This window comes from Ailuropoda melanoleuca, chromosome 3 (assembly GCF_002007445.2).
Source record: "Ailuropoda melanoleuca isolate Jingjing chromosome 3, ASM200744v2, whole genome shotgun sequence".
NCBI classification, from domain to species: Eukaryota; Metazoa; Chordata; class Mammalia; order Carnivora; family Ursidae; genus Ailuropoda; species Ailuropoda melanoleuca.
The window spans coordinates 43,875,991-43,892,043 of NC_048220.1; the positions used below are offsets into that span (position 1 = coordinate 43,875,991).

General features: G+C 36.4%; 1 protein-coding gene across 5 annotated transcripts in view; it reads right to left on the minus strand.

Annotated features, from left to right (window-relative positions):
* The window catches only part of ADAMTS6 (ADAM metallopeptidase with thrombospondin type 1 motif 6), a 295,037-nt gene that overhangs the window by 77,648 nt on the left and 201,336 nt on the right, over nt 1-16,053 (minus strand). For 4 of the 5 annotated variants that reach the window (XR_004624085.1, XM_002919303.4, XM_034656287.1 and 1 more), the window contains 2 exons: nt 9,902-10,047; nt 7,706-7,769 (listed from right to left, as the gene is read on the minus strand). Coding sequence is in view for 4 of the 5 variants with exons in the window: in XM_002919303.4 (XP_002919349.1) it covers nt 7,706-7,769; nt 9,902-10,047 (210 nt within the window). In the remaining variant the exon portion in view is untranslated. The remainder of the gene's footprint in view (nt 1-7,705; nt 7,770-9,901; nt 10,048-16,053) is intronic. The other variant, XM_034656286.1, reaches the window with a different exon arrangement.

The following is a 16,053-nucleotide window of genomic DNA, read 5'->3' on the forward strand; positions in this document are numbered from 1 at the left end:
GAGCAGATGTCGGGGCTGGGGAGCTGAATGTGGGGGGAGGGGCAGAGGGAGATGGAGAGAGAGAATTTTAAGTAGGCTCCACATGGGACTTGATCCCAAGACCCTAAGATTATGACCTGAACCATAATCAAGAGTTGGGCACTCAACCAACTGAGCCACTCGAGCGCCCCATAGATTTTCTACTTTTTATTATAATGTGCATTCTAAGCATAAATTAAATAGCATAGAGCAAACCTCAAAGATTCATAAACGGGTGCTCCTGCCATTTGACTGCCTAACATGATCTCATTCTGTGCAATGATTTGAAAATTCTTCTAGGATCATTTGAATCTATCCCTTATTCCCTGTTTAAGTCTCAAGAAAAGCTCTTGGATCACAAATGACAAGCCAAAAATGCTTATGAATTGTTTCCTAGTTTTTGTCAAATTGATTTTAACTAATTATAAAAATTTCTCTTAGATATTATTTACAGTGTCACTAAATACGATGTGCACTAAAAACGATGTTAAAAATGCACTAAGGTTGGGGCGTCTGGGTGGCACAGCAGTTAAGCGTCTGCCTTCGGCTCAGGGCGTGATCCCGGCGTTGCGGGATCGAGCCCCACATCAGGCTCCTCCGCTATGAGCCTGCTTCTTCCTCTCCCACTCCCCCTGCTTGTGTTCCTTCTCTCGCTGGCTGTCTCTATCTCTGTCCAATAAATAAATAAAATCTTAAAAAAAAAATGCACTAAGGTTGGAGGCTGATCTAAAAAGGCAAGTATACTCTTGAATCCCTTAAATTAGGGAAGCTCGTACCTAACAGACACCCAGGCAATACAGGGCAAAAAAAGAACATTTAAACAACTGTACATTTAGAAAAAAGTTCCAAGGTTAATTTAAAGAATATAAACACAATAGCCCTATAATGCTTCCATAGTAACACCCTTTCTATGGTTACTAGAACATACTGAAGTTTTCTTGCTTGCATAACTCAATCTCAACTACAGTCGATTTACTCTTTATGATTTAACATTAAATTATCTATCTTATAGTATAGTCTTTGTAATAGAAACTTTTAGAATAGATTTTAAAATATAGGAGTTTCTACTCTAATACAACACATACATTCTTGAAAAAACCTTTCTGTAAAATTACACAGTAAAAAAACAGGCATATGAGAAAAATGTGTTAGAGGCAGACAAATCAAAGACAGGACACTAACAAAAACAATAACAATTCTAATAAGATACGAGCACAGTTTAAAAAATACATGACAAGTTCCTAACAAGGGAATACTGGAGTAAACATAGGGCTTTATCTCCCTCCCACCCCCAAAAAAGTGAAATAAGTTAATAAGCAAGGGTTGAGGATGCTGAGTTATAGAGACAAGAGGCCAATGTACAAAGAACAGGCAGAAACACACGATAAGGAGTTCTATGACAGAGCATAAGGCCAAACTGCCAAAGAGGAGAATGTGGGATGAAGGGTCATCATATGCACTACAATTTTCCTCTACCATTCAGCTGTATCAATGTGACATTAGCCGCTGTATCACTTAGTGGCAAAAAATATAGCACAAAATGACTCAATCACTTATGAGCTAATTTGTGTTGCAGAGGTAAAGTTGTAGTAGAACAGATCATACCAAAACTTTAAATTAGCATATTATTTCTAGATTTTTGTTGAAAGAATAAAAATTTAAAATATCTCAGCAAGCCAACTCAGTGCCCAGGAGAAGGAGAACTCTCAGAATGGGAAGAAAGTATGGTTAAATTAATGGGTCTGGCACATAGTGAATGCTCAATAAATGTTAGCAGCAGTTACTACCCCTACTACTTGTGTTGCTGCTACTTCTACTAGTAAAGATGGGAACTAAAAGAGCTCTGAGCAGACATGTGTGGTGTACCCAGGATCTACCACTCACTTTATTTCTAACAGAATTCTGATTTTTGACCAGGAATCTACCTCTCAGGAAAGGTGATCTTAACCTCATTTAAGGGGCTAATTTGGATTAATCTAAACCAACTATGGTAATCCCATTCTTTTTGCCCATGACTGGTTTAAAATGGGTATGTGACCTCCAGGCCAATAAAATATGAATGAAGTCGGCCAAGGGAACAAGGGAGGAGCTTTGGGAAAAGCCTTCCTTACAGGTAGGAAAGAGACACAGTAGCAGTTTATCTTGTCTCTTCCTCTGAATATTGTCAGGGCAAAGGAACCTTAGGTGCTCTGATGCTCCACTTACATTTTTGAATTCCCCTTTCTCAAAGAATTTGACCTTCAGGAACTTCCCTCACTATCTTGTCAGTTACTTGCAGATCTTAAAGCGATGTTTTAAAACATTCTTATTCAATAATTTTTAAAAAGAGTTCTGTCAGGGGCGCCTGGGTGGCACAGCGGTTAAGTGTCTGCCTTTGCTCAGGGCGTGATCCCGGCGTTATGGGATCGAGCCCCACATCAGGCTCCTCTCCTATGAGCCTGCTTCTTCCTCTCCCACTCCCCCTGCTTGTGTTCCCTCTCTTGCTGGCTGTCTCTATCTCTGTCGAATAAATAAATAAAATCTTTAAAAAAAAAAAAAAGAGTTTCTGTCAGAATGACTTACTCAATCATTACCAAAAATGGAAGTATTCTACATTTGTTTCCAAAATGATCTAAGATTGATTTGCTTTGAGAATTTTATATATAATATTTACAGTGTTCTTTAAAACAATTATTTTTCTACTGCATAGCTAGACTCTGTAGCTTGGTGCTGTCCAACATGGTTGCCATGAGCAACATGTTGCTATTCAAATTTAAATTAATTAAACTTAAAAGTTTTGATTTTCATTTACACTAGCCACATTAAAAAAAATTTTTTTTTATTATTAAGTAGGCTCCACGCTCAGCATGGAGCCCAATGCAGGGTTTGAATTCGTGACCATGACATCGAGACCTGAGGTGAGACTGAGTCAGACACTTAACTGATTGATCCAGCCAGGCGCCCCAACACTAGCTACACTTCAAGTGCTCAAGAGCTAATTTGGCTAGTGCCTACCAGACTGGACAATGCACATATAGAACACTTCTATCAATGAAGAAAGTTCTCTTGGACAGTGCAACTAGATTATGTGTTCTGAAAGTTTAAATTTTCATATATTAGATTATACTTTAAAAGTCCTCACCTTATAAACTTATGCTCAGACAGTTTTATTAACTTAGCATGAAAATAAATTTCAGTGTGGTAACTGAATTGTCTTATATTCTGAACTAGTGGAGACTAGATTTGTGAAAAAAATTTGTATTTCCATGATATAGTTAAGTCAATTGCATCATTTGCTGAAAGCAGAAACAGAAGACAAAACTGGTAATAGAAATGTCAATCCACCAATAGCAAGTTCTACAATTTGAGCATCTAAAACAAAGTTCATGAGTAAAAAGCAATAAGCCTGATATGTCTAGTAATTTTTTTTCTTTTTCTTTTACTTATCATACATTATTCACATTATAGTACCTATTTTATTAAGGTCAAAACATGTGCCTGCCCCTACAATTATATAACAGAAACACATGTGAATTGAGACATGGGTTCGGCTTTCTTGCTCCTACCTAACAAAGTCTGATATACAGTAGATACTCATTTATTCTACCATTGTGTAAAAGCTCGAGTCTTCTGAAATTCATGCTATTCATCCAAATCACTATCTGGCTTCATCATTCCTACTAAACTCATCATGTTCTTTTTCTCTCATTTATTAGAGGGTCTGATACCTGTCTCAAAGTCCAGGTTTTAACATCATCCTGAGTGACCTCAACATCTGCATAGAGGACTCCCCAAACTCCCCAGCCTTGAAGAGCCTTGAACTCCTTCATCTCTGCCCAAAGCTAGGCATGCATTCCCTTGGCCATACCGCAGATTTGTCATCATCGAGAATAGTCTCACTTGTCATATAAGAAATTCAAGTGCTTTCCATTCTCTGATCCCCACATCTTTTATCTCCCTCACTCTGTTTCTCCTACTACATTGGTTCTTCAATTTTTATAGATTTTTGAAATTAGTCCCTTAATTTTCTCCTCTTAGCCCTCTTTAGACCCCACTGTCATTCTCAGTGCATAGTGCATGGCTCAGCACTTCAGTCATTCCCACCAGTATGCTTAAATTCTTTCTGACCTGTTTATTGTTCTGTTGCAGTCTCACCTTCCCCAACCCATTCTCACATAAAGTATAAATCTGAGGCTAAGTTTTTGAATGATGTCTTACTGCCTCCAGGTAAAGATCATGCTGTCTAACCTATAAGCCTTGCACTTAATTTTCTCTCTACCTAGAAAGCTTTCATTTTCGTTTTCTTCGTTTCTGGTCAGCTCCTATTTGCCCTTCATATCTTTATCTTTCTATGGGAAGAAATCCCTAAATCCTTAATTAGGCTATGTGCCCGTTTTATGTGCTTTCATAGCATCCCATACTTATTCTATCATATCATACATTAATCACTCTGAGTGGTGATTTTCTGCACTTAACTGATTTCCCAGGAAATTATAAGATTCTTGAGAGCAGAAATTGTCTTTCTCACTCTAGAACAGTCTGATATACAGTAGGCACACAATGGTTTGTTGAGTGAATGACTAAATAATGCTGGTAGCTTGAAAAGATCGTTGTAATTAAAGCTACATGTTATTACTTCAGGATGTAAATGTAACATAGAAGTAAATATGATCAATAAGTTACAGAGGATATTAGAAGTATGTACAGGGGGAAATAGAGCAGGACAAGGAAGATTGGGAGTCTCAGGGCTGTAGGGAGTAGGGAAGTTTGCAATTTTAAATATGGTATTCAGGCTAGGACTCATTGAGAAGGTGACAGTTGAATAAAGGTGAGGTAAGAGAGTAAGTAATGTAGATATTTTGGAAGAAGAGTATATAAGGTAAAGGAAACAGGCAATGCAAAAGCCCTAAAGTGGGAGCATGCCTGGTAAGTACAAGGAAGGAGGCCCATGTGGCTGGAGCAGGGTTATTGCTGAGGAAATAGTAAGAGATTAGTTCAGAAAAGTAATGGAGGGCTAGACTGTATAGTCTTAGCAGGCCTTTCTAAGGAACTTGGATTAAAGTAAAATGGAGGCACTGAAAGGTTTTGAGTAAAGGATATAATCTGACTCACTCTGCCTCCTATTATTGAGAACTGTAGGGAGCAAGAGTGGTAATGGGAAATCCACTGAAAAAGCTCTTCAGACTAAGTCAGTGAAGAACAGAGTAGTAGCAGCGGAGGCAGTGAGAAGTAGCAGATCTAGGATATATCTTGAAGTGAAAGTCAGTGGGGTTTCCTTAGGGATTGGATATGAGCTGTGAGAGAATGGAATCAAGAATGACTCAAGGGTTTTTGGCTTGAAGCAGATGGAGTTGACATATGAGATGGGAAAAATTGTGGGAGGTACAGGTATATGGAAATGTTTTTGAGATAACATTTGGACATGTTAAATATCAGAGGTCTATTAAAAGTCTAATCAATGGTCAGATACGAGTCTCGAATCCATGAAAGAAATCTGAGTTAAAAACATAAATTTGGGGGGGTGCCTGGGTGGCACAGCGGTTAAGCGTCTGACTTCGGCTCAGGGCGTGATCCCGGCGTTATGGGATCGAGCCCCACATCAGGCTCCTCCGCTATGAGCCTGCTTCTTCCTCTCCCACTCCCCCTGCTTGTGTTCCCTCTCTCGCTGGCTATCTCTATCTCTGTCGAATAAATAAATAAAAATCTTAAAAAAAACATAAATTTGGGCATCAAATGGCATATGAATGTTATCGAAAGAAATGAAACCGGATGAAATCACCAAGAAATGAATACTACTAGTACACACAAAAAACGGCAAGGACAAGGTCCTGGACACTCTAAGAAGTAAGAGAAAAAGAGTAGGAAGGAACCAGCAAAGGAGAATGAGAAAAAACAAGTAGCAGTAAAAAAGGACAACCAAACTCAGAAGTGACTATTGGATTTAGCAACATGGAAGTCATCTGTGACTTGTCAGCATTTTTAGTAGGAACTGACAGGAACAATTTTAGGGAAAAATTAGAAGAGAAACTAGATATGGAAGTATACAACTTTTTTGAGGAATTTTGTTTCAGAGGGAAGAAAAAAGGGGAAAAGAACTAGCAGGTGTTTTGTTTTTTTAAGATAGGAGAAATAACAATATGTTTGTATGTTTATGGAAAAATCCAGAAGAGAAGATATTGGAAAAATATCTATCTATTTATGAAATAACCAAGAATTAAGATAGGAATAGCTTTGGAGAGCATGATGGTGAGGAATGCTGTGTAACAGTCTGATGACATGAAATTAAAAGGTGTGATTTTTAAACAATTGTTGGAGAGGATGTGGAGAAAGGGGATCCCTCCTACATTGTTGGTGGGAATGCAAGTTGGTACAGCCACTCTGGAAAACAGTGTGGAGGTCCCTTAAAAAATTAAAAATTGAGCTACCCTATGATCCAGCCATTGCACTACTGGGTATTTACCCCAAAGATGCAGAAGTAGTGAAGAGAAGGACCATATGCACCCCAATGTTCATAGCTGCATTGTCCACAATAGCCAAATCATGGAAGGAGCCGAGATGCCCTAACAGATGACTGGATTAAGAAGCTGTGGTCCATATATACAATGGAATATTACTCAGCTATCAGAAAGAACGAATTCTCAACATTTGCTGCAACATGGACGGCACTGGAGGAGATAATGCTAAGTGAAATAAGTCAAGCAGAGAAAGACAATTATCATATGATTTCTCTCATCTATGGAACATAAGAACTAGGATGATNGGTAGGAGAAGAAAGGGATAAAGAAAGGGGGGGTAATCAGAAGGGGGAATGAAGCATGAGAGACTATGGACTCTGAGAAACAAACTGAGGGCTTCAGAGGGGAGGGGGTGGGGGAATGGGATAGGCTGGTGATGGGTAGTAAAGGAGGGCACGTATTGCATGGTGCACTGGGTGTTATACGCAACTAATGAATCATCGAACTGTACATCAAAAAAAAAAAAGGTGTGGTTTTTAGATAAGAGGGAGAAAGAATGATTCGAAAGAGGTAATGAGATATTTTAAAAAGTCAGTCCACTTCCACTCATTCAAGAGCTAAGGGAGAAAACACCTTTAGAGCGCTAAAGTTTATTTTAAGTATCATTAGAGGACAGCCAGTTTCCATTAGAATAGCAAAGTGAAGAGAAGGAAGATTCAGAGACATCAAGATATAAGGGCTTTTGCTGCCAAAAGATCATGAATTCCGAAGGGCACAGAAGAAAAGTTTCAGTAGCTGGGCAGAGATACAAAACAGAAGATGTGGTATGCAGAACTTTATGGGATTGGATGGCAAGAGATGAGGAATGATGTGGCAATCTGGGGCTTCTTACAGTGGCAAACATAAAATAATCCTATTTGATGGGCATAAGACTAATCCCGGTGGACTCAGGAAAGACAGTGGTGGTAAAGGTATGAATGTTGGGGGACCAAGTCATTTTGGGGGACTTATTGCTCTCTCTTGGTACCCACTGGGGGATATTGTGTTTGTTCCTAGTGCTGGAGCTTCCCCTTGTCCCCTGTGGATGGAATTTCTGGACATGAGGCCCGTTCCACTCACTATTAACAATTTAAAAAATTCATGTGACCTTCATACACATGGATTTATGACCGAATAGCTTACAGTTTTAAAAATTTCCCTGCTCTAGGGGAAATGTAAGCTAATTTTTCATAGCAAAGTTTGGTTTTACTTACATCTGTGTTACAGGAGCGATACCGTTTCCTTTCCCCAAGGCAATATTTTCCACCTCCTGAAGGTCTGAAAACACATTTTGTTTAACATGTGAATATATCTGTCTACATAAAGAGTATATATATTGCTCGACGAAAACATATTAGCATTTATTTTAAGAAAATACAAAATTTGACATTTTACTAGTTATTAAAATAACAATCATGCTGGTGATTGTTAGCAATGATGATTATGGTTGTTGAACATAAAAACTAAGGCAGTTTACTATAAATAACTTTACAAGACTCTTAATTATCATAATTTACATTCTTAAGAAAATGCAATTAAAAAAATTTATTCTCTAATTATCATAGTAAGCAAGTGCTCAGTTCAACACAATGAGTCTAAAAATCACTTACTTATAATGAAAAACCATTTGAATTGTATTCAACAAAACACATAATCTGATGCTATCTGTTCACCAAGTAGGAAACAGTAAGTTTACTATTTTTTCCAGACTGGAAATGAGAGCATACTAAGCAATTCTCTGGAAATAGCTTCATTTCAAAGTAAATAATGCAGAAATGAATTTCTATCTCATTACATGAAGTTTGAAAAATTACATCTAAAAATCAGATGGCTTTGTATTATATAAATACTGTATATTACACTCAAACTAATGAAAAAGTAAGATGTCCAATATTTGATTTACATAAATTAATTTTTTAAGTATTTAACATTAGGAAAAGCCATATGCTATTATTTGGGCATGTTATTTTGAATGGAAAAAACTAACTTCTTTTTAAAAGAAGTCCAAGTCATTATCTTAAGGATCTGGGTATATTACTTATTATCACAGAGGCTTATAGTTTTGGTTACTAATTTACAGTAGCCTGCAGTTGAACTTTGGTAATTATTCTGTGCTTGTTTGTAAAAGATGAAGTATAATTATAATTTCAGCTCACTGGTAGTCAATGGAATAATTAAAGTTACATTTTGAATATATTTTGAATGCCAGTGGATACTGATTATAAAAAGGAAAAGGAATGGCCAAGTTTAAATCAGCTTGGGAGAGATGGTTTGGTCAGACAAAAACAAGGGCGTGGGGATGATGGTAGCATGACTAGTTTATGAGTGGGTGACACTGAGCTAGCTCTGTTTAGCAGAAAGAAAATAATGGAAAGAAAGCTGGAGAATGGAAACAAAGAACGAGTGTAAAAGGAAATAATTTCAAGCTAAGAGTAAAAGAGAAGAAAAGAGATGTTTAGAGAAGGGAACCAAAGAGAGGGATCCTGAGTTAATGGAGAAAAATAAAAAATAAAACCTGACTATCTTTTATCCCAGGAAGGGAAAAAAAGCAGAAGGGATATTATAACCCCATGCTGCTGCAAGCATTAGCTGGGAAAGGAGGCCTGCAACCTGAGCTTTAGACAAAAATGGGAGCACCTGATATGCAGCAGCTAAGGAGCAGTTTAGTGTCCAGACGGACAGGAAAGTCTAACTGGGAGACTGGTCCACCTGTAATGGGCACTGGTGGGAGGAAGAGGCAATACAGCTACCAAAGAATACTAATGGGGCTGGCCCTTTGCCAGGGGGACTCTGACCGGAGAAAAAGAGTGGTGGGAGAGGAAAGGTCCGACCTGCATAAAATAGTCACGGGGAGAAAAGTGGTGGCAGCTCTGGAAGATGATTAATAGGGGCATGTGAATGGAAACTATTTTAACACATGGGCAGTATTCTTTTCATTGTGATTTGTGATGCGAATCAAGGCATTTCAACCCTTGAAGTGCTCTCATTGGTCCTTTTAATACTAATGTAGCAGTAATAATTTTATGTGACATGTGAAAAGACCTTAGGTTTCCAGGGAATAATGGTAATGTAGCTAAGAGCAGACCTGGATTCATCCATAATTCAGTAGTTTTTGGAGGGGGAAATCTATCTGATTATTACTAGATTAATAATCTGGCTATACCTGGGATAGATACACAATGCTATTCTTTTTTCTTTTTCTTTTATTTTTAGTTGCACAGTAAGGGGGAAGGAAGAAAAAGAAAGTCTGTATAACAAGGCTCTTCCACTCTCCTGTGCCTATTGCTTGTTCAGAAGACAAACACTTGGCTCACTAGTGAAACGTTTTTACAGATAACATGTGAAACCACAGCTCTGAATCATTTCCAACTGTGTCTTTTTGTTGGCTCCGGCTTACTTTAGCTACTTACGCTGGACTGTCACAGTGTCTTAGGGATGAGGAGACGCCTCCCCCGCAGGTCCTGCTGCACTCTCCCCATAGTGACCAGGGACCCCAGCCCCCATCTATGCTCTGGGGCCAAGTGCCAAAAGGAACACAATCTCCCTGATAACACCACTGCAAGATTTCACAGAAAACACAGAATTAGCTTTTAGGCAGATAGAGCTATCAGGTTAGAAATACATAAGGGTCCGGCAATGACCAATTATAGGCATTAGCATTCTCCAATAGATAACAGACTGAGAGTTCTTTAACTGTGTTTAGACAATGGCAAAGGTGCATGTGATCTGCAAATTATCTTTAGCTAGGCAATGATTTATACAACTCTAACATGTACCAGGAGTCTAGAAAACTTGACTTTACTTCCTTTTTTCTTATTTCTCTTCCTCCAGAATCCTAGTGTTTCATATTAAAGAGAACTCAAAAGTCTTTTTTAGATATTTTAGCATTAAAATTTTTTTTCTTTATATTCCACTATTATTAGGCTCATGGAATGATAACGCAATAAGGAAAGTTCCCCAGTAAGGAATTTTTATGATGGTAATTGCTTTTACTAAAAAAAAAAAAAAAGCCTGGTTGAGGCTACAATAGTAAAAGAATGTGTTGTGGCATTTCATCTACACGAGTCCTGCAGACATAATAAAAGTAATGCCAAGATACTAGGGACAGGGTACAAAAAACTCTTACATATACTGACTAGCCATGTGTATAGTCCCTGCAAGAACATGTGTACTGGAATTTTTTCAGCTTTACTCTGCAGTAAACTAGCCACACATACTGCATGTAAGCAGAGAGCCAGGAATAATTTATCGAGACACAGACATCACATAATCAGCTCATAACTCTAACATGATAAATCTTACTTGCAGAATATGGTAAAAATGAAAGCCTTTAAAAAAAAGCATTTATAGGCTTTTATCGGTGCAATTTTTCTCAATTATCAAATTTTGACAAACCACACTGATGCTGTGAAAGTCATTTGTTTATAAGAATAACAATAAGAAACATTATTAGAGTTGAATAACTGGCAGGAATGTCAGATTGTTACATAGAAATTCAACTTTATATTAAAATGTAAAGGTATTCTGATATATGATGCTTAGAAAGTAATGAGTTTATTACACTACTTCCACATAGCTGGAATTCTTTCACTTTTCACCATCGTCATGGCTACCACCTCAGATGAAATAGGCAAATGGAATAGCTTCTTACCTGGTCTCTATGCCTCTACTTTTTTCTACCCATAATCAGCCCATTCTCTAGTAAGCATTCAGATAGCTCTTTTAAAAAACATATTATCACATCATGTCACTTTTTGCTTAAGTGATTGCACTACTTTCCTATTTCCCTTAATTCTGGTCAGCAGTGGCCTTTGTGATCTGACCCCTGCCTCCTTCTCCAATCTTATTCTCTCTTGCAGACTGGTCCAGACCACCGGACTTCTTTCTTTCCTCAATACACTAAGTTTGTTCCCTCTTTTGGGCATTTGCATTTGCTGGTCCTTCTGGGAATATTATTGTCCCAATTACTTATGTTGCTGTCTTCTCGTCATTCGGTCTCAGTCAAGTGTCCTTTCAACAGAGAGGTCTTTCCTTGACTACCCTTATTCTGAAGAGGGGTAACTTCCCCCTTCCCACCCTCCCAAAGCCAACTCCAGGATGTAAAAGAGATTACATCCTCCTGTTTTTTTTCCCTCTTAGCACTTACCACTATTTTAAATTACCCTATTTTTCAAATTACTTCTTTACTATTTGTCTCTTTTCATTAGTATGTAAAATTTTAAAAATTATGAACATAGCACCATACTCATTTTAGGCAATTTATCTATGCTTTAAAGGGGAAAATTCAGCAACAAATCTCAGCCCACAAATAATGAAGTTATTCTAGCAAAATACATCCTGAGAGGCAGGATAGTATGATGGTTGGGAACTCAGACCTGAATAAGAACGGAGATACTGAATAAGTAACTTGACCTATCTGCACCTAGCTTCTTCATAAATAAAAAGGTAAATAATAATAGAACCTATAGCATGTGAGAGTAAATAATGATAATGCGAAGAACATGGTACACAGGGAGTAGAAAGTATCTGATACGTGGAAAGAGTTCTGTAAATATTAGTAACCATTGGGCAAATTCCTTCGTTTCTCTAGATCTCCATTTTCTTATCTGTAAAATGGGAATAATAATACCATCCCTCTAGGAGGGCACATAAAGTGATTAGAACAATGGTTTTCTCATATTAGGCCTTCAATGAAATTAGCTAATATCATTGTTAAAATGGAATGCTCACATGAGGAATGAGGCTTATGCAACTGCAGAGATGTAAATGTGGTGTGGACAGCACTCATAACCTTCCAAAGTCCTGGAGACAGCTAAGTTCCTGCCAACCCCGGATGATGATGATGATACTGAATTCTTGGAAGGCCACACAAATCTTCCAGAATGCAGAAAGAAATCAATAAGCACCTTTAGGAAGATGTGTTTCTCTCCACAGTGAATGATGCACATTTATCTCTTCCTATAGTTGATGGCTCTCAGCATTTTAAAAAAATTTGTTGACAGAATTTTTAATATCCTTTATTATAAAAAATTATTTAAACTACAAAGACAAAACCAAAAACAGTTGACCCATTTCTTCCACTACTGGCAACCACCAAATTGTCCTCTGTATCTATGAGCCTGTTTTTTTTTTTTTAAATACATATATCTTTAATACATAGCATTATATAGTAATAACTATGCTATTTAAATTTAATTAAAATTTAAAATTCAGTTCCTCAGACCCACTAACCATATTTCTAGGGCTCCATAGCCACATGTGGCTAATGCCTACTATGGTGGACAGAGCAGATATAGAACATTTCATCATCACAGAATATTCTATTAGAAATGCTGAATGTCTAGAACGGTGTCTAGCATGTAGTAGATACACAACAAAAATTTATTGGAAGAATGAATACATTACTTAAATTATAGAATTCTGTGCTCTATTCTGGTTACTACATGTAAGGAAGGAACTAGAGGTACTGGAGGGTAAACAAAAAGTCAAATTCATCTTTGTTTCCATGGTAGTTGCACTCAATTTTCAGTAGTTGTAACAACATAAAGGAATTTTTTAGAGAAGTACTAGGTAATTAATTATCATTTGTCCTTCAAAAATTTGGAAAGAGAAAGTCAAAATTTGATTGGCTATAAGGTAAAGCATTCTGACCCCAAGTCTAATAAATAATAAAGTAGGGCATTATGAAAGATAATTAGTTATATGAAAATTATTATGAAGAAAAAAATCATCTGTCCAAAATGGTGAACCAGAGGTAGCTGGCTGAGCTGATAATACAGTATCAGCCCTGGGAGCAGGGCTGCTAATAACAACATATACTTGAGAGGGAGAGAATATTTCAGCTGCCAGGTTATGACTTAATTGATTTTGAAAACCAACCATTTGTATAATGATATCTCAATTGTGTTAGGCCTTCACCTATACAAAAGTCACAATTTGGGCCAAGTAATATTTATGCCTACACTTATTTTCCTATGGGAATAACTTAGCAATGTATTATTGACCAGCAATTACCGATTTTGTTCCCTGTGGTTTTAATTAATGGCAACTAACACTTTAAAATTTTATTTTACATTTATTTTATATAATCACAGAGTTGCATCTAAAGCTCAGAGGGACTTTGGAATTCATGTGGTCTAAACGCTTCATTTTTTCATAGGAGGAAACCAGAATATTAAGGAGGCTGACTTGCCCAAAGTCACTTTGAACAGAAAAAGGATTATCTGTCCAAAATACACAGAAATAGCTGGGGGAAAAAACAATGTAGGTGTAGGATAATATATTAGAAGTATAATAGAGTATTAGAGTATATTGACCTATCTTTATTTCATAAAATACAAAGTAACTCTGGAGATAAAAATTTAGATGCAAGTGTACAGTGACATGTTATTTCAGACCTCTTTGAGTATTTATAATTTAGAGATAAAAACTTTATTTTTTGCATTTTTCAGGGGACAGAGAAATGGTGATGGCCAAAAGAATATGGAAAGACGTAGGTTCCGAAGAATTTTATAATATTGTCATATATGTTTCTTAGATGCTCACAAAATGCAGGCCAGGGAGAGAAAACTTTTAAAACTTTTAAAACTTACTCTTAAGGTAAAAGACAAACACAACATTCAGTTTGTAGGATGCTCCTTAGTTCTCATCATCAATTAACATCTACACAGCAGTAGTTTTTCATGAGTGACTTACTAGAACTTTTTACTGCATAAATTCGTGCTATTGAATTATAACTGTTCCATGGAGTTATAACATAATAGGCAGTTGTATCAGAAAGTTAAATAACAAATATTAATGGCTAAAAAATGAAAAATTAAAAAAGTAACGTAAGTATCAATCATCTAGCAGTTGACAAAAGACTAGTGTTTAGCTTAATAACCAGTTGACAACTTAGTTAATTAGTTAACAAGTTAATTCAGTCTGTGTGTAGTCTGTGTTAAAAACCTGAGTTCTTATTCTAGCAATATTCCTGATCCAAAGCAAGTAATTTGTTTTTTTAGATTCCCTACCTATAAGAGAGGGGCTAACTTTAGTTTTCAAATCCAATGTGCTTTGGATTAGGACAATTTCAGAAATTAGTTCTATGCAGACATGCCTTCAAAGAAATTATAAATCTACCAAAGGACTTGGTTGATATTGATCTCTGGCAAAAATGGTCTTTTCGGTTTTGTTTAGTTTCTCCCTGCCTTATACTTACAGTAAGGGATCTCTTTGGAAATCTTGCTATTTCTCTGCTCCAGCGCTGTTAAGTATCTTAACATAGTACATTGATTTTAGAGAAGAAACTTATTTAACTTAATAATAAATGCTTTAAGAAACCTCTAGGGAACTTTCATGTGGAACAAGTTGAGCTATTTTTCTAGATTATTACATTAATCAATATACACCGAGACTTTAATGTAAGTCATAACTAATATAATTAGATTATACCAAATAAAGCAACTTGAAATATATAAAACCTATAAGTGCATAAAGCTGAGAATTTTGAGTGTTGTATTTTCTACCTTTCTTCTTTTTTTTTCTACCTGAAGTTGCTAAACCTGTAAAAGCTCTATTTTACAGGCACAGAATTTTACTTCATTTCTTAAACTATGTAAGTTAAATATTCAGATGGAGACCAGTTTCTAATCTTTATTCTCAAAGGTTCTATCCAATCTAGTGATTTTGGACTATTCTAAATATCAGTTTTGTTAATTTAGACTAAATTTTCTAGATAAACTGGGTAAATTTGGCCTTCTCTTTGCTAATGCCAGTATGTTAAACAAGATTCAGAAAGGTGATAGAAGTAAAACTATCACATTTCAAGAATAAAATCTCATATTGCTCATTCTTGCTTTTCACATTCCTTCTAAATAAAATAAATATGTTATTAAAATGATCTAGAAATATGATACATTCCAGTGAGGTTTTAAAAGTTTTTTAAAAAAACACTTACCTATTAATAAACAACATCTTTTGATATTGGACAACTCAATTTCATGATCTACATCAGGGGATTATGTTCAAGCAAGATATATTACAAATCACACAATATCAATAAGAATTTGTCAGAATTCCACAAAGCAAAATTTCAAGATGAGTATACACAGTATTTTTAAATATATATAATATATATATTTTTAATGAGAATCATTTTAGGATGTGATTATGATACCTCTCATATCATAGCCAGCACTTTGGGTCCAGCCAGCATCTGGAATGAGAGACCCCTAAGGAAATCCTAAGATTCTGAAGGAAGTGATGTTGGTGATTCAATATGGAACATTCTTCCCAAGTCAGAAAAGCTGAGAGTTGGAGCACAGCACTATTAAAAGCCTTATCTTTCTGCTGTGCAGGTGTGGGAATGCAAAAGCTTATTTCAGCCCAAATTCTAAATCAGAACTTGTCATCCCATACTATTTAAATTTCTAGAGCAATTGAAAGGACTATTCTCTTTTCACTTCCTGTGTTTATAGTTTGGGACCCAGTCAAAACATACTATATTCTACTCTTAAGTGAATTAAGATCTAGGGCTACAAATGTCTTATTACATATCTAGTGCTTTAAAAGGGTACATAAT